Genomic DNA, 19,672 nt, shown 5'->3' with positions numbered 1-19,672 from the left:
GCTTGGGAAAGCCCTGAGGCAGCCTTTAGCTTTCATCTTATCCTGAAGATTTGGAGGTTTTAAATAAATAAACAAGCTTCTTTTGCATGTGTTTCTGTTCCACAAACATGTGCTGTTTCAACACCAGATCTTATTTCTGTAACTCACTTAAATGGTTTTGTAACGGCACCATGTGTCATAAAAATCACCCTTTTAGTACAAACAGACTGTTGAGGTTATGATACAGTGTGTTTGACACACTTGTTAATTTGCTATTATCCTGGTCATGCTCAGAGAAGTCATTTAAAAATCTTCATTAGAAATGGTAGATATAAAGTTTACCTGAAATATGTGCTTTTATCTGTAAACTCAAGGCGACAACATGATATTCCATCCTTGAGATGAAGAAGAACAAAGGGTTCCTACATTTTACAGTAACTCAGTAGGATTATGTGAATTATGTTCAAACAACACCAAGATGTGAATACATGACCTCATCCTCTGCCTATACAGAAAGAGCATCTAAATGTTATTAAAGGGATATTTCACTCTAAAATAAAAATGTTGTGATTTAACTGGCCACTAGGTGGACTCCATACAGTTCCATTATATCATAAAACATGCAATTGCAAGTTCCTAAATAACCGTGTGTTGGTGTTTGTATAGAAATTACATTTTAGAGTGAACTGTCCCTTTAATAGTGTCTGGACATTGTCACAATTGGATGCATTTTCAAAAGATTGGCGTTGTTTACTGGTCTAATGATAATGATGATGATTACTTCTGGCGCCGGACGACCTGGCTGCCTGTTTCAGTAGCTCTGATGTATCAGTCTGCACATTTTTTAGATATTTATAGTGGTTTATAGTCGTTTTTATACAGTTTCTTAAAATTGACATTGAAAATTAATCAAATAACCATGCACACTAAACTTTTTATTTACTTTTTCACCATCTTACTACTCACAGACACTGTTTCTATTCCTGGTGGATTTGCGTGCGGAGTGTCTGCTATTGTTTACTTAAAAGAACAGCTGATCACGTTGGCTCAGCTGGCAATGGTTTGTGAGCGGCCCACTGTACTGCAGGGAATAAGGAGACGTCATCGGGAGCAGAGCGGGGGTGAAGCGATGGATGAAGAAAAGGAGATATAAACTATATCTTCCTTCTATCATCATGTGCACCGTGAGATCTCTAGGCAATAAGATGGAGGAGCTTACGGCACTGGCGAGAGGACAGAGGAAATACCATGAATGCAGTCTTATGTGTTTTACGCAGACATGGCTGCAGGAGGTCATTCCTAACGCAAACACCACTTTCAGATTGTGCAGGCGAACAGGATTCACCGTCAGTGCAACAAAAAGCGAGGCAGAGGAGTTGCTGTATTTGTCAACAACAGATGCCACAATCCTGGCCATATTTACATGAAGGAAAGTATCTGTAGCCTGGACTTCGAACTTTGGCCATAGGACTTTGCCCATATTATTTGCCACGTGAGTTCTCTCATGTTATTGTTGTGGTCGCATATATACCCCCCTCTGCCGATGTGGAGGCAGCGTGTGAGAGGAGCCTTCAGGTCTGGTGACAAGGAAGATCTGAAGAGAAGCTGATAGCTCAAGGAGAAATGAAAGAGAGCAGGGACCCCTACAGGCCAAAGATAGAGGACAGCCTGCAAGACAGCAACACAAGAGAGGTGTGGAGCAGTGTGAGGAAGATCACCAGCTACAAACAGGCTAACGACCCGCAAGTGGCTGGAGATCTGGACAGGACCAACGAGTTGAACCAGTTCTTCAACAGGTTTGACTCAGGGGCTCATTGTCTCCCTCCCTCCAGCTCCACCAACAAGCACTTCGTCCTTCTTCTCCTTCTCCTCCCCCCAGCTCCTACAACCCTGCTCAGCTACCGGACCAACCTCCCCCCCCCCCCGCCCTGTCTGGACCCATTTACACCTCTCACCTACCCCTTTGTTCCATTCAGTACCCTCTCCCTTCCCTCTCCCTCTCCAGCCCCTCTGATTCCATTCACATCTCCCCTCCATTTCCCTCCTTCTCCAGCCCCACCATTTCTTTACTTCACAGCTCTTCAGAGCCCTCCATTATTCTGCCCCCTGACACCACTGCCACAGCCAACGATTCCTCCACCACCCCTCACTCAGTGTCTTCATCAGTATGGCTCAGATGAAGAGAGAGCTGGGGAAACTCCGCACCAGGAAGCCTGTGGGCCCTGACGGTGTAAGCCCGAGGGTGCTCAAAGTCTGCACATACCAGCTGCGTGGAGAACTCCAGTACCTCTTTAACCTAACTCTCAGTCTGGAAGAGGTCCCATCAATGTGGAAAACATCTTGCCTAGTACCGCTACCAAAGAAAAGGAACCCCTGTGTTCTGAATGACTATAGACCGGTAGCCTTGACATCCCACATCATGAAGACCATGGAAAGACTGGTGCTAGCACACATGAGGCCCCTGGTGAAGACATGCTTGGACCCCTGCAGTTTGCCTACCAGGCAGACATTGGTGTGGATGATGCCATCATCTACCTGCTACACAGAGCTCACTCCCATTTAGATAAGGCTGACAGCACTGTGAGGGTAATGTTGTTTGACTTCTCCAGTGCATTTAACACCATATGGCCCTTACTACTTGTGGATAAGCTGCTAAATATGCAGGTGGACTCCCCCATTGTTTGTAGATTACAAACTACCTGACCAACAGGCCACAGTTTGTACAACTGCAGGGATGTGTGTCGGATTGGGTGGTGAGCAGCACTGGCGCCCTCCAGTCTACAGTTCTGGCTCCCTTCCTTTTCACCCTCTATACCTCAGACTTCAGGCACAACACAGATATTTGCCACCTGCAGAAGTTCTCGGATGATTCTGCTATTGTGGGATGTATCAGTGGAGGCCAGGGGATTGAGTACAGAGGACTGGTGGACAGTTTTGTTGAGTGGTGTGAGCAGAACCACCTGCTACTCAACATCAGCAAGACAAAGGAGATGGTGGTGGACTTTAGGAGGACTAGGGTCCACCTGTCTCCTGTTTCCATCCAGGGAGAGGACGTGGAGGTGGTCCAGAGCTATAAGTACCTGTGGGTGCACCTGGACAATAAACTGGACTGGACTGGTAACACAGACATCCTGTACAAGAGGGACCAGAGCCGGCTTTATTTCCTGAGGAGGCTCAGGCCCTTTGGCATGTGCAGGACTCTGCTGAACATGTTCTACCAGTCAGTGGTGGCCAGCGCAGTGCTGTATACGGTGGTATGCTGGGGAGGGCAGCATCAAGGAAGGTGACACCAAGAGGCTGAACAAGCTTATTAGGAAAGCTGGTTCTGTCCTTGTTGTCACCCTGGACACTGTGGTGGAGATTTACCCTTGGGGATCAATAAAGTATCTATCTATCTATCTATCTATCTATCTATCTGTCTATCTGTCTATCTGTCTGTCTGTCTGTCTGTCTGTCTATCAAATGCATACATCTTATTTGAGAAGTTACAGTACATTATGTGTGTGCTTGCTTACCACTTATTCTCTCCTCAAGTATTGAGTATAAATGACCCCTCTCTCAGAATGAGAACAATAAGAGCTACTATTGTGAAGTTAAACTTGAATTTCACACCCTTCACATTGCTTTAGTACACTACTCCATGCAGACAATGTAAACATTTTAGATGGCTCAGCTCAAAGCCCAAGGGTAGAAAGCTAGCCTGGTCTGCATCAAAGAAGAGAACATGAATGCAGTTGGGTTCAAGACACAAGCTGCAGAGTACTTTGTTCACGTGTCAGGGGGAGTACGTTTTTCCTCATTCCTGAAGCCTTTAAAAAAATGTGTTAGCTGCCTGGAGTTACACAAATGACAGGTCCTAATACGGTTAGTCTCTCGACAACAGACTCAGAGCACTCTGCACACTCAACACAGAGCAATTACTGACAGGTCGTAGCACCAATCATGTATCACAAGCGAGCACTTCAAAAATGTAAAACTTCAAACAAGCTTTTTGTTTTTAGACTGTTGGACATCTCCATTGCTTACTTCTAACTAACTAGCTAGCTTCCGTAAACAACTCTAGAACAAAAATTAAAAGCAACAGTGTAGGGGTGAGGGAGGAGCTTTCTCAGGTTCAATAGAATTTAGTCTTTCGTGTTTGATGAAGATCCAATTATACTGGGTCTTTTATTTGGGTCTCCACCTCAGAATGCCAATATAAGGCCTTGTGTTGGAAAAGCATTGCTTGTGAAAAGAGACTACAGTATGGTGAAAAAGGCATTTGACAGAAATATAGCTGGTTCTAAATGTATGTTGTTATAACGCCTATAAAATGTAATGCCAATTGTCTGCTATTTCGTCTACTCAGACAAAGGGGGGGTGGGGGGGGGGGTGGTGAGCTCACATTGTAAACTAGGACTAAATCGGAGAGGTCATGCTTGAAGTCACAGAGAGGCGTGGGTTTCTGAGTGGAGAGAGTGAGACTCAAAGAAAAGTCTACCCACACTTGTGTGAACCACACTTCTAGGAAATGTTCTTTTTTTTCTTGGCCAAAGTGATCAGACCAAGATGAACAGCATAGTTTTTCTATTTTTTAAATGTATATTTTATAATCAACATATTCACTGTTTCAGTGCTTCTACTAAATCATCACTTTGAAATGGATTGCTCATTGGTAATATCTAATGAACAGGAAGTTTATTTTTCTTGTTTGATTGATGTGTTTAATTAATTACCCTGGTAAACTGTGGATGATAAATGATTAGACATGGCCAGCTTTTGACTGGAGGCCCGGTTCAAATCTGCTGAAAACAGATCAATACAACAAAAGCTCCTCTTTACGGCGTGGGCCAATGGAGAGGGGCCAGGAGCAGAGAGGGTGGCCATGGCTGACATACATGGTACATGGACCAAATTGAACCTGGGTCACAGGAGGTGTCCATTCCTCCCATGGGAGTAGACCATCAATACACCTGTCTACCCAGTAGTAGTAGTTTCAGGAGGATACTATAGTGTCTGCAAAGGAACACAATACATTATTATCTGTGAGAGAACATCTGGTGACATTGACACTGGATATTAAGTTTGACTTAACCTTGTTCCATGGGAGAATTTGGGGAGATTCAACACCAGACGGGCAGCAGCGTTCTGGATGAGCTTCAGAGGTCTGATGGCGGAAGCGGGGAGCCCAGCCAAGAGTGCATTGCAGTAGTCAAGGCGGGAGATAACAAGTGCCTGGACCAAGAGTTGTGCTGCTTCTCTCGTGAGGAATGGAGGTATCCTTCGGATGTTGTAGAGCAGGGGTTCTCAACCTTTTGCAAGCTGGGCCCCCCCAAAGCTGGTTCATTGCAGTTGGGGCCCCCCCTCCTCCCGGCGCCACCCCCCCCCCCCCCTTCCCGGCGCCACCCCCACTACACCACCTTGCATAGATAGATAGATAGCCCTAGGCTAGGCTATTATTGTTAGGCCCACACTATTATTATTATTATTATTATTATTATTATTATTATTATTATTATTATCATCATCAGTAGCGGTAGGTAGGCCTATTATCATTACTAGGCTATTGTTATAATTGGCAGTAGCACCAGACTTCTAATGTGAGCTTGCAGGCATTATTATTATTATGAGTAGTGGTAGGCCTATTATCATTACTAGGCTATTGCTATATAATTATATGAGGTTACATGCCTTATTGTTGTTGTTATTATTATCATTATCATTATCATCAGTAGGCCTATTATCATTACTAGGCTATTGCTATAATTGGGAATTAGCACCAGACCTCTGATATGAATTTATGCTTTATTATTGTTATTATTACTAGGCCTAATAGTAGGCATATCATCTGCATTTTTTACAGAAGCTTGCAGGTTGGCGATGTTAATGTGAGACCTGAGCCTGCTTTGCCTTGCAAAGATCCTCAATTCTTGGCGCAATGTCTGATAAACATAGCCTCAAATCATCCTTGATTTGTGCACGATTGCGGTATTTGCGGTATTTCATTCATCGTACCTTCGAAGCTTTTTTTGCAGCTGGTGGTGCGTCGGTTGCCTTGTTGGTCCTCACTAGAAATCTCTCCATTTTTGTTTGGTTTTGAAATAATTTGGATGTGGATTAGTTGTGTTTTCAATAAAGTTTAGGCTATGATGTAACGATGTGTGCGTGTGTGGCTATGTTGAGAGACTAGTATCGGGGGCTAATCAGTCGGGACTTAGGCACGATCTTTAATACAACAGTACACAATAACGATTTTGCAGGCAATGCAGATTTTATTTTAAGACTTAACCATTATAGTCCTTTGTGAGTGGGTGAGTGTGCGTGTGTGTCTTAGTCGCGTGGGTCGTATAGTTGTGTTGCAACACGGTGAAAAAGTTGCTAGCTAGTTAGCTAAGTGCACGCCTAGCAGTTAAAAACATTACTGGCTAGGGCTGAGATGGGAATAATCTTTAAAAAGACTGTTTGTGGGGTTAGTCTTTAAAAAGACTGTTTGGGTGTTGAAGTATAGGCCTAAGTAAATCGATATCGAGATTGATAACAGACAGACTAGCGAGAGTTGGCACAAGCGAACTTGGCAAGACACTAGACTAGAGTGAATGGAGCTACGACGCGTGTGCAGACGCTTATATAGTAGCACTTACGTGACGTTGCGTCACAGGCTCAAAATACTACCCCCTGTATTGGTAGATTTGAAATGAAACTGTGTGGTTGATTTGTTTGTGTGTTATAATAGTCCAACCACTTGCATTTCGACATGGGGGGGAATCTGTTGCATCTCATTTGTAGGTCTACTAATAGCCAGTGAGTCCGTGATCTTTCGTGTTTTTTGTTTTGTTTTTGTTTTTCCCTCCCATCCTGTAGCCTACTCGCGCCCCACCGGTTGAGAACCACTGTTGTAGAGGAAGAATCTACAAGAGCACACTGTCGCTGTGATGTTCACTGCACAGGACAAGTGGTTATCAAGGACCACCCCAAGATTCTTGGCTGTCTGAGAGGAGGTCACAGTGGAGTTCTCGACTGTGATGGAGAAGTCTTGGAGAGGGCAGGCTTTCCCAGGGAGGAAGAGCAGCTCAGTCTTGTTTGGTTGAGCTTTAGGTGGTGGGCTGACATCCAAGCAGAAATGTCTGCAAGACAGGAGACACGTGTCGCCACCTGTGTATCAGAGGGGGGGAAAGAGAGAAAGAGTTGAGAGTGTAGCAGTGGTAGAAGAAATTACAGAGCCAAGAGATTTGCTATGAAGGGAGAACAGTAAGGGCCCTAGGACGGAGCACTGGGGGATCCCAGTGGTGAGGGTGCGTGAAGAGGATAGCGACCCTCTCCACGTCACCTGGTAAAAACGATTGACAAGGTAGGATACAAACCAGGAGAGTGCAGAGCCAGAGATGCCCAGCTCTGAGAGGGTGGAGAGAAGGATCTGGTGGTTTACTGTGTCAAATACAGCGGACAGGTCCAGAAAAATTAGAACAGAGGAAGCTCGAGCAGAATGGAGAGACTCCATGACAGCAAGGAGAGCAGTCTCAGTAGAGTGCCCAGCCTTAAAGACAGATTGGTGAGGGTCAAGGAGGTTGTTCTGAAGGAGATAGTGAGACAGTTGGTTAGAGACAGCACGTTCAAGGGTTTTACATAAGAAGGAGAGAAGGGATACCGGTCTGTAGTTATGGACAGCAGACGGGTCAAGAGTTGGCTTCTTGCGAAGAGGCTTGACAGATCCTGTGGATAGAGAGGAATTAATTATGGTGGTAAGGAACGGAAGGAGATGGATTGGAGAAAGGGTGAGGGGATAGGATCCAGAGGGCAGGTGGTTGCCGGCTTGGATGTGTTTTAGTATAGTATATTAGGGGATATAGTATATCATGTTTTAGTGTATCTTCAGGGGAGAGGGGAAAGACCTGATCAACCAGAGACCATGGGTAGCACAGTTGGTTTGGGAGGTTTGGTAGCAGTGTTGGTGAGAGGTTGAGCGAAGGAGCGGGTAATGTCATCAACCTTATTTTTTAAGTAGGTAACAAAGTAATCTGCAGACAGGGGGGGGGGGGTTGAGGAGTGAGGAAAATGTGGAGAACAGTTTCCTTGGGTCAGAGTCATTTCCTCTCAGCTGCCCGGAGCCCTAATCTACAAGTTTGCAGGGTTTCAGACAGCCAAGGAGCACGTGGAGAGGATCGTGCTGGCCTTGTGGTCAGTGGACAGAGAGAGTCAAAGGATGGGGACAGAGGTGACAGGAGGGTGGAGGAGGCTGTATCAGTAGATAGAAAGGAGAAGGATTCAACAGAGGGTAGGGAGGATAAGACAGAGGAAGAGAGAGAGGTGAGGGAGAGGGTTTGCAGGTTGAGACAAGTGGATACAGTATGGGTAGTCTGTCTGGGAGGGGGTGGATTTGAGGGGAAGGGAGAAGCATTGACAAAATAAACCACAATGATTGCTCTTTGATAAGCTTCAAAGCCAATGTGGGCCTCAAATAATCTTTTTCCGCCTCTGATACAAGTCTTGAAAGTGAATTGAAGAGGGGTAAGATTGAGAGTTGAAATAGGATTATGGAAGACATCAGTGTTCACGCTGTGCATGTAATCAAAATATGAATTCCAGAGGGGTTAATGGTTTGAAAGGTGGTTTGGTTTCACAAAACTGTCTCTCAAATTCCAATCAAACTAGAAAAAGAAGTTCCAAAATACATTTTGCAGCCTTGCACAGTGTTATTTTGGTAGTAGGAAAAGTTTAAAGATGGTTTGAAAAGAAGATAGATAGATTTTAGATAGAAAGAAAGTGATTATTATTACATATTATGGTTGCAGATAAAATTAAATGATGGTTTGGATGGATGGATGGATGGATGGATGGATGGATGGATGGATGGATGGATGGATGGATGGTTGGTTGGTTGGTTGGTTGGTTGGTTGGTTGGTTGGTTGGTTGGATGGATGGATGGATGGATGGATGGATGGATGGATGGATGGATGGATGAATTGATAGATTCAAGAGATAGATCGATACAGTACATCACTGTTTAAATTGTGCATGTTGTCAATGCCTCTACTGCGGCAGATAGGCATGTGAATTGCTGCCAAAAGCCACCATCAGGTGGAGGCAAGCGCTATGAAGGATGTCTAAAAAGATCTTCTGTGGTAGAAATGACTGACAGTTTGTGTTCCTTCCATATGCCAAAATAATCACAAAAAAATAAAGAGAGAATAGTTTATAATTGCTAGATAGATTAACTACACATCTTCTATGCCAAATAGTTGATTAGCAGATCAGGTCACAAATTGCAGGAACTTGAAGAATGGAAATTATTTAAATATCAAGTTATCTTCACGGGGACTAACTGTTTTTCAAATATCCTCATCTACTCTCATACTGTTTGTTGTTCATCACACATTCTCTCATATGCGCGTCATGCGACAGTGTAGAGAAGCGGGGGAAGATTTGACATGAATAAGCACAAGTTTGCTTTGATAATGCAACCTAAATAAATAAATGTAAATAAACTTTGATCAAATCAAAGATTTGGTTAAAAGATTCGATTCTGTGGATTAAGTTAGGAATATTCATGCGAGATAGAAAAGACATGCATAGAAAAGATAGGCTGGACAGAGAAGATTCTCTCTCATGCCTCTACTTCATGGCTATGACAGAGATGCCTATGTAGTGCATTGTGTACAGTGCGAACATTGAATTTCCCCTTCACCTTCCCCCACCCATTTGTTAACAATGGGGTGCGAAGAGTCTAACGACCCGCTTCAGGTTTTCACCAATTAGCCCATTTGGGTGGGGTGAAGTGGGGAAAATCGTGGAAGTGGATTTTTTTTAGACTACCACACAACCACCCTGTGGTGGATACCTGCTCATGTTCAGTTTGTCAACATGTTCCTAAATCATGTGTCAATTTCAAGATCAATGACGATTCTCTGATGTTTGGAATATCCCACACCGCCATATTTACAAAGCAATGATTGAACATTGATTGATTGCTTTCAAATAATACTGTCCTTGGGCTGCTGAAGAATGAAATACAAATGGGCCAAGAGGCAACAACCACTGTGCTCACAACTGACATTTTTGCTGGATGCTTTGCAACATTTTCTTATGCACTACAATAGTAGGCTATTAGTCGTCCCATCTACAGTGCCTTCGGAAAGTATTCAGACCCCTTCACTTTTTCCACATTTTGTTGTGTTATAGACTCAATTTAAAATGGATTAAATTAAAATAATTTGCCATCAATCCACATACAATACCCCAGAATGACAAAGAGAAAAGAGGTTTTTAGAAATGTCAGTACATTTATTAAACTTGAAATACAGAAATACCTCATGTACATAAGTATTTAGACCCTTTGCTATGACACTCTTTTAGCTAAAATGCAAAATTAGCTAAAATGCATCATCATCATCAACAAATCACTCAATAAGTTGAATTGAGTCCATCTTAATGCAAGGATAATAGTTCATGTAATTTTGGAATTAATATTTTTGTTTTTATAAGGTCTCTGATTTCCATAGGAGTCAATTTGTCATTCTGGGGTATTGTGTGTGGATTGATGGCAAATTCTTTCAATTTAATCCATTTTAAATGTAGTCTATAACACAACAAAATGTGGAAAAAGTGAAGGGGCCTGAATACTTTCCAAAGGCACTATAAGTTATAGTGGACTGTTTTCAGAATAATAGCCTATGTAGGTTTGCATTTGGTTGGTATAGGTTGTGCACTCTAATGGTAACATTACCCTTTTTAATGGAATGGAATTACATGTTCTATTCCTATACCCTCCCTCCTAGACTTTGATTTCTGCTTTTATGATATGGGGTATATATTTGTTTAGCTTCTTTTTGGGGGGGATCTTTTATTTAATTTATTTTATGCCCTTTTATAATGAAAAGCACTTTATAAATGTAATAAATTATTATTATTAGAATCCTTTCCCATTTTGCGATGTTATTACTGGTCACAATCAAGAGGCAGCAGCAGTAGGTTCTTTTGAATGTCCAAGCAACTCATAAATATAACACAATGCTGCTGCTTGACTCATAATCAGCAAGAACAATAGTTGGAATAATAGAAACTTCACCCTGTCTATTACCCTGTGTGTTTGGCTATCTAGAGGAAGGACAGAGCCTGTCTAGCAGGTTTGTTCAGTGATGACAGCCACTGTCCTGCCTTGGTGGGCTGTTTTCACAGCTCTCTGCTTCTCTTAGTTGATTCTGTGCCCTCCAAAAAAGGGAATGTCTCACATTGAACTGGCTCCTACATGACCCCATTCAATGTCCCCTATTCTGTGACCACCAAAACTCACCATAGCTCTCAGTCTTTCTCTCTGTGTCCTGTTTGGCCTCTTGAATGATAACCTTGAATGGATGTATAGGGCATAGAAGAGGGCAAGGAATTCCTATTGACAAAGAGCAGGAAGGGATCAGCACTCCAAGAGTTGTAGGATAGCTGGGGTATGAAAGGAACATTTTTGCATTCCGGCAAAAAGGATAGAGAGAAAAGCTGTTGAACAATAGTGCACTTCATCTGTAAGAATAAAGCACTCACCTTCCTCTTTGAAAATGTCTCTTTACCTTTCTCTTAAAACATTAATAAATGACTTGTCAAAAAGAGAGCATGCAGTGAGCTTCGGTATTGAATTAGCTAATGGTGGGTAGTAATGTAATGCACTACAATGCTATACTGATTGAATACATAGAACATTGATACAGTACTTCCTGAACTCTTGTAAGGAGGTGGAACTAAAATATATCCAGAGCCAGTAATATTCCCATTAGAGAAGCCTTTAGTGATAGGCCAAAGGCATTTATCCTGATAATGACTATATATCTTTTAACAACTTCAGGCTCCACTTGTGAGTGGGGGAGTGAGTTGTCTGCCTTCTTACTGATATATTCAGACTGCTGTGCCTCACTCAGAGTGATCCTCTCTGTCATCTCTACCACCACCACCACCACCTCAACAGAAGGCTGTCAAGCATGAATCAGCTGGTTACCATAGTAACTGCCTCTGATGCAAGACACAAGAGTTTTACAATTTGGGTTTGTTGACCAAAAACGGTCCAAAAACAAACAAACCCGAAAAGCATCTGTGGACTGTGGTGGAGCAGCATGTTTCTCCCCAAAACTCTCAGAAATCTGGACATTTGTTTATATTTGACCAGAGCAAAGGGGTATGGTATAACCTTTTAAATCTTTCTACAGCATCATTATGGAAACTGTACTCATGGAGGTATTGGAACCACACCGCTTGGCATGTGGAACTGTGGCTGATTAAAGTATTTTTCATGATGGTGGTGCCTGTTAAATCTAAAGTAGCTCTTTACCTACCTACGTAGATGGATATCATCTCACATTCATCAACATTTAACATGACAATGCTAATGGTCGGAATTATGCTGTTTTCCTATTTTACAGTTTAATTACAGAGTGCTTGTAGTGTGGTGTGTGAAGGGAGTGACATTAGTGGCAGCAGTAGTTTGATCAGGCATGTGAGCTGTTGACCACATTCACAGACTGCAAAAACACAACCTCAAACACAAATGTGAAGGGAATGGATGCAGAGCTGTCAGGGTAGAGATATGTCTACAATATCAGTATCAGTAGCTGTTGGGTCACAACATGCATGGAAAATCCAAGCTCAGACCAGAGTTGTTTCTCACAAGCCCACTCCTTCTCTGGCTGCTTGGCACATAAACATATGTGCAGAGTCTGTTTCCTTTCTTGGTAATCTTCTCCCACCTCTTTTACCCCACTCTGCTTCTCAATAACCCACATAGGGAGTGTGGAGGATGGGATTTGATGGAATTAACTATCCTGGGAAAAAAATGATGAAAGAAATCAAAGGAGAAATGCAGGACCACATGTGATATGGAAAATATGTATTATTACTTTGCTATGTGCTCTTGCATACAGTGTTGTTTGTGTTACGTAATGTATAGCATGGCTTCATTGAATTGGGGTCTTACAAGTGCATTCACATTGCCTTTAACTGTGTGTAGCATACAAAGCTGTGGACTTAACCACAGGACCTTCCTCAGGACCAGAGCATTGTTAAGGCTCACTGAGAAACTCTAGAAGATTCTGTAATGGTTACATCACAGCATTCCTTTTTGTTATGGCAATATTTTCCTGTCCTGTGTTTACAGATTAAAGCGATTTTCAGTATTTCCTGACATCATCTGATTCTATGTGGAAACTATGCACACAGATAGTTGTTTTGTCCACTAAAACCTTTCTTCAAATTAAGAAGCCTAAAAAAGCAAGCAAGTCTTTATAGTTTTAATGAATAACCCATGTACGAAAGAGGACCATATTGACTTTTATGTGATGGGCTTATTTTCCTGGACAGTCTTGTGTTTCTCCTGCAGACATACTATATAGTATAGTTGTGGCTGTCCACAACTACCTTTGCATTTGTTTTACTCTCAGTGCTGCAAGAAAATTCAAGATGATTGCTGCTCTATCTCTCTGCACTGCTCAACATGAAAGAGAATTTTAGATTTTGTTTAATATTCATTATGAATACATTACCATCCTGGCATTTACTCTTTACAGTTATAAATTTGCACCAGGACACATTCAGATTATGTAACGTAAAACTCGCTTCTTAACGACTCCATGAACTAGATTAAAACCCTACTTGTCAGACATGTCTAGAACCTCTAAAATCTTGTTTTTTGATGTTCTTCAGAGAGCCACTCTGTTTTGTGCAGGTCCTTACATCAAAATACCATTCCGCTAAAGGTGGTGATTTAAGGTTAGAGGAAGAAAGGGACTGTTACATCTGAAAATCCCTCTGTCCTCCCTGATCCTTAGCTCTAATGAGTCAGACTTGGTCAGATCCATAACATACTTCCATTCACACATTGAATGCCAGAGAATGAAAGTGAATTGATTTCACTTGGCAGAGGTAAGAAGCTTTAGTGTGAATTCAACTGTGGCAGACACAGTCAGTCTCTCTCTGTTAGAGATCAGTCTAATACTGTAAATACTCTGAATCATAATGACAGTGGAAGCCCTACTTAATTTCTCATGAGAGACAGTTTATGTTTGTTGCACAAATCCTTAATGGAATTAGAGTATGCTGTACTTTGCCCCTTGAATCCAATTCATTTTGTTGAGTTGGGTCATACCCATGAGATGTGGAAATGCAGATGTCTCTGCTCTCACTCTTTCTCTCTCCCAGTGTCAGATGTGAGCAAGTTTGTCTGGCCTGGCTGTGTTAGCATGTGGATGAATCCCTGCTCGTTATCTCGGCTAGACGTAATAAGGCAGTCCTGGCCTGGCTGATGGGGGTAATAAGGTTGTGAGGCAGAGCCCTCTCTGCTCCCATGCTGCAACCCTAAACTGATAGCTGGGCATGAGGCACATTGGAAGGGATTAATTCTACAATAATATCACAATACGCAGCTTTGAAAACAGCTCTATATGTCTACTAGAATTTTTTAGTACTGGTTATTTTATCGTAAATGCCTGACGCCTAAATGTCTTATATGCCTATATGCCTTAAATGCAGAATATCTTCTTGAGACAGGCCTTGGCATCCAGGGAGTAACTTATCGAGACCTGGCTCCTGGCAAATATACCAAGATAGCATTAGTTTCTGTGACACTGTTGACTAGATTTGACTCTAGGGTCCTGCTTCCATCAAAGATATTGAGAATAATTAATCACTGAAATAAAGAGATGATGAGAATAAGGACAGCTTTTGGTAGTTATAAATGTAGCAGTAGGATCTACTGTGTTTTTAAAATATGTTATGAGCATTGAATCAATAGATTCACTGACCTTTACTGACCTTCCTTTGTCTGTGTTTTGTTCACAGGACTACTCATAGGATCTGGATGTGCTTTATACCCGCTGGGTTGGGACAGTGAAGAAGTCCGACAGACCTGCAACAACACCTCTGACCAGTTTGAGCTGGGTAAGGTTACACACCCAAAACTATGACAACTACTGTTTTCTTAAGCAGAACTTAAGTGTCGTGTTAGTAGTGTAGTGGTATCTGATTTGATATCCGCTTCTTCTCCAAATACACATTTGAGTTGTAATCCCTTGGTTGTATTAGCAATATGTTTCAAATGTCTGTATATATGTATAAAACACAGCCAACACAGGCCCAATTTACATGTACAGTGAATGCCTGTAAGTAAGGAATTTTCAATAATTTCCACTTTCTTGATATAGAGAATGAATGGGTATTCAAACACCTATACATTTCAAGTGAGCTACAGAAGTTGCAATGTGTTGCGTTGTTTGCATTTGAAACGCTTGTTAGCTGAAGATCAGGTCATTTTATTTTGAGCATGTGCATTATTCTCCTCAGTACTGAGATTCTCTCCAATGGGACGCCCATCAAGCAGTGAGGGAAAAAGAATTATGTGTATTCTCTGAAGTTGGCCAGTATTGCTCCCTATGGAATCAGACAACTGTAGTTAAGATTTCAGGGTGGCAAAATGCTTTTTGTTTAAATCCCCAAAACAAAAACTGTTGTCATATGATAATGATAATCACAGCAATGTCCTAAATAAGAATGTGATATTACTGCATTAATACACAAAAATCTCCCTATAAATCTTTTGATAATGTCAGAGTCATCCTCAATTTTAAGGAATATTTTAGTAGATTCCCTGGTATGTGTGTCAAGGTTGTGGACAGTAAACATTTATCACTCACTGATGAGTTGCAACTATCAACCATGTTGGAGTCTGTGTTCAAATGTGTTTACACTGTATTTCTGCAAGGATGACCCTATTTCACACAAGGAAGAGAGAGTTCTGAGGCTTTAACAAAAATTTCCAGCAGTTCAACACACTTTTTTCCTCAAAGGAAATATTTGAAACTAAGATGCTACTGTACGTTTAGCACTCCCTTAAGACTCCCATGTAAAATTCACATAAACATGCCATACACATGAGATACATACTGTAATTCACACATGCATGACCTATTGTATACAAGCAGAGAATTACCCTATACCCCCATACCCATCACCACAACAAGCCCCACAACAGAGACACTAAACATACACCCCACATAGGTTGGATCAATGACCAAACCATTTCTGTGTGCCACATCTGTGTCCTGCTTGTGTGTGCTTCTCCATGTCACACATATGAAGTGTTCTAAACATGATCCTTAGTCATGTCTATGTTTGTATCCTTGCAGGTTCCTGTCAGATTGGCTGGGCGTACTATTGCACAGGGGCAGGGGCAGTGGCGGCCATGCTGCTGTGTACCTGGCTAGCCTGTTTTGCAGGGAAGAAGCAGAAGCAGTACCCCTACTAGAGGAGCCAGCAGAGGGAGGATGAAGGGACAGGCTTCAGGCAAGGCAACACAGCAAAGGGAGGAAGCTTTGCCTCTTTGTGGACAGCTACAACTTACATACACACCAAAGGCATGACACCTAGTGCTGTCAGCTGTCTGCACATCACAGGACACCGATCCTCTGACCATTGCAGGGACTGTTTTAAATGCAGTACACAAACATGTCTTCAAAAACAGATCTTCATACCCGTTATTATCAGATAAAAAATGTATGGACCAACTCTAACCACATCATTGTCATGTAACTATCTCTTTTCAAAGAGTGCTTTCTTTCTTTCTTTCTTTCTTTCTTTCTTTCTTTCTTTCTTTCTTTCTTTCTTTCTTTCTTTCTTTCATCTCTCTGGTTATTGATGTTGTAGTGGTAGTGTAACCTGTGACAAAGAAAAAAGTTATATTGCTTCATTGTTATTGTTGTGGAGTGTTTCTGTCTTTTTTGGGGGGGTTCATTCTTGAACACATCATAAAAATGCAATAATCCCCATAATGTAAAGCAATCCAACATACGCTATATCATACAGATAGCCTTTTCAGATCCAAAAGTTTATTTGCTAACAAATTCCTTTCATATATGAGTTGTTTATGTATTTTATCATATTAGCACATGTTTTGTATACACATTTAAAATCATTAATTGTTGTTATTTGTCTGTGTTTGTAAATAAATGTTGTTTATCTAAAATATATTCAGTGTGTTATTTGGATTTTGCAGTGATTTGCATGTAAGACTAGGGCAGTGAATCGAAAACTGATTGAGCTCTACTCTCATTCATTCAAATGCCATACAGTAGCTCCCAGATCGTGATTGTAGAAAGGTCTTTTTATTGTTGCATCCCTTTATTGATGAGGCAAAACCCCTGATGCCCTGGCTCCAGTCAGATGATTTCTCTCTGATCAGGTTACTAAATCTCAATGCATGGTTTTCAAATCCACTTTTCACAGTCCCCTCTGTAAGTAATGGGACTTGTTCTTATTTTGTCTCTACACTACAAAAGTTTGGATTTGAAACCAAACAATTACAATGAGGTTAGTATAGAGATTTCCAACTTTTATTTGATGGTACTTGTGTACATATTGGTTTCACCATTCAGAAATTACAACACTTCTTATGCATAGTCCATCTATTTCAGGATACGCAAAAGTGATACATTTATCAAATGTACAAATTAAGCACTCATGTTTAGTATTTGGTCAATAATCTTTTGCATGCAATAACTGCCTGAAGTCTGCAACCCATTGAACCCACCAGACGCTGGGTATATTCTCTGGTGATGCTCTGCCAGGCCTATACTGCAGCCATCTTCAGTTGTTGTTTGTTTGTTGTGACATTTGTTGTGAAGTCTCCTCTTCAGCAAATGAAATGCGTGTTCAAAAGGATTTTGATATGTAGATTGACTTGGCCAGTCAACAACTTTCCACTTTTTGGCCCTAAAAAACTCCCTAATTGCTATGGAAGTATGTTTTTGGTCATTGTCTTGCTGTATGATGAAACGCCATCTAATGAGTTAGGGGGCATTTGTTTTTACTTGGGCTGACAAGATATTTCTGTACACTTCAGAATTCATCCTGCTGCTGCCACCAGCAGTTACATTATCAATGAAGACAAGTGAGCTATTTCCAGTGGAAGCCATACAGTACATACCCAAGCCATAACACCCCCTCCACCATATTTCACAGAGGTGGCATGCTGTGGATATTAGGCAGTTCCTTTTTTTCTCCACATTTTACTCTTGCCATCACTCTGGTAGATGTTAATCTTTGTCTCATCTGTCCATAACACCTTTTTCCAGTCTCTTGTAGGTACTTTTTAGCAAACCGTAACCTGGCCATCTTTTTTTTGTGGCTAACTAGTGTTTTACACCTTGCAGTATAGCCTCTGTAGTTTTAGTGGTGAAGTCTTTTGTGGATGGTAGTCTCTGGCACATTCACACCTACGTCCTGGAGAGTGTTCCTGATCTGTGGCACAGTTGTTTTGGGGTTATCATGGTGAGCATTCAACTGTAGATGTCTTATGTCTATGAATATGCTCTCTTTAGTCTCTTATAATGGCCATTCACTGTTTCTTCTTTTTTGTATACCTTTTTTCCCCTTCTTTTTAAAATTAAAGGTATATAAAATAATACCACACTAGAGATTTCAGTATGGTACTGTATGGTGCAATATCTGAATAACCCTGTTGTGTGATACACTCTTAATTGAAGGCAGACCCAGATCTCAGTCTAAAATTATAACCGTGTGTGCTACTATATCTACAGTATTGCATGCATGTTGCATAATATGCATCTAAGTGATTTTTCACCTTTTGTCAACAAACAATTGTGTATCAACTCATATAAATACAAATGTACTATAACAACACATCGAATGCAGCTCGGGTGGATGCATAGTGCTCATTAGTGAGTCGCTATTTCCCCACAATGCAAAGCCCCCCCTCTCTCTCCACCCTCGTCTGGGAAATCTCTCTCTCCCTCTCACAGTGCTCTTACTGTTTAATAAGTCAGCACTGCTCCTTTGTACTCCGCTTTCTCTCTGATCTCCTGTGCCGATTGATATAACCAGCGATTGTTACAGAGCCTCAGAACAGATGCCTCATCAGCCCAGGCTGACACATTCGGGTCAAGTGGAAGAGTTCTTTCCCTTGCACCAATATCACAGGATGACAGGGTTTACATACAATACATACTGTGGTTTTCTGTGTGCTGATCTATATGTTGAACAGGTATACTGTTCACAACCCATATCCTGCTTGCCAGGTACAATTACCAGGTATAATTTTGCTCCATTTGTTTTCATCAATGAATGTAGCTATTGCATGTGACTCTCTGAAATAGGTATCTTTGCATGTGTCTCAAGAAATGCATTGGTAAACTATGAAATTAAGTTAAACATAAAGAAATAATCTTATTATAGATCTTAGACTTGCTTGAACACAGATACTTTGCTGAGTTTAAATTTACTTCAAGCAGCAAGCACATTCTCTGGTTAAGATCTGTACTTATAATAATGTATAAGTTAGTTAAGAAATTATGAAAAACATGTTGAATAAAATGGCAAGGGAGAGTGCACACACTAAATTAATAATCTGATGTTTTGATTAGATCTAATGCATATACTGTTATTCCTCCCCTGAATTTAAATGACAACCTTGACATCAGCAATTTATGCTCTTTCACAGTATATTTGGAAACTTAGAGCAAAATGTATTTAAATGTAAGTTTAATGGGGGAATAAAACTGATCTTAGCTGTAAAAATGTGTTCTTTTTCAGGCATTGGGAAAGATGGGAAAGATATTCATCCTTTCAAGAGTGAGCTGAATTGTTTGATGACATCTATTTCAAGTTGCTCTTTAAAGTTGGTTTGACAACTTGCAACTGAGATTAAAAGCCCACGCCAGTCAGTTTTGCTTTT

The 19,672-nt window shown here is 41.3% G+C and overlaps 1 protein-coding gene across 1 annotated transcript in view; it reads left to right on the top strand.

Annotated features, from left to right (window-relative positions):
* LOC310822621 (LHFPL tetraspan subfamily member 6 protein) overlaps positions 1-16,945 on the top strand; it is a 50,801-nt gene extending 33,856 nt beyond the window's left edge. Inside the window, exons 2-3 of the mRNA XM_083695023.1 lie at positions 14,767-14,865; positions 16,110-16,945. Of these exons, the coding sequence (XP_083551149.1) occupies positions 14,767-14,865; positions 16,110-16,228 (218 nt within the window). The 3' untranslated portion in view covers positions 16,229-16,945. The remainder of the gene's footprint in view (positions 1-14,766; positions 14,866-16,109) is intronic.
* Positions 16,946-19,672: the final 2,727 nt, after the last annotated feature.

This window comes from Argentina silus (assembly GCF_951799395.1).
Source record: "Argentina silus genome assembly, chromosome: X".
Taxonomy (NCBI): domain Eukaryota; kingdom Metazoa; phylum Chordata; class Actinopteri; order Argentiniformes; family Argentinidae; genus Argentina; species Argentina silus.
The sequence above is the reverse complement of the archived record's forward strand: the minus strand, read 5'-3'. Positions and strand labels throughout refer to the sequence as shown.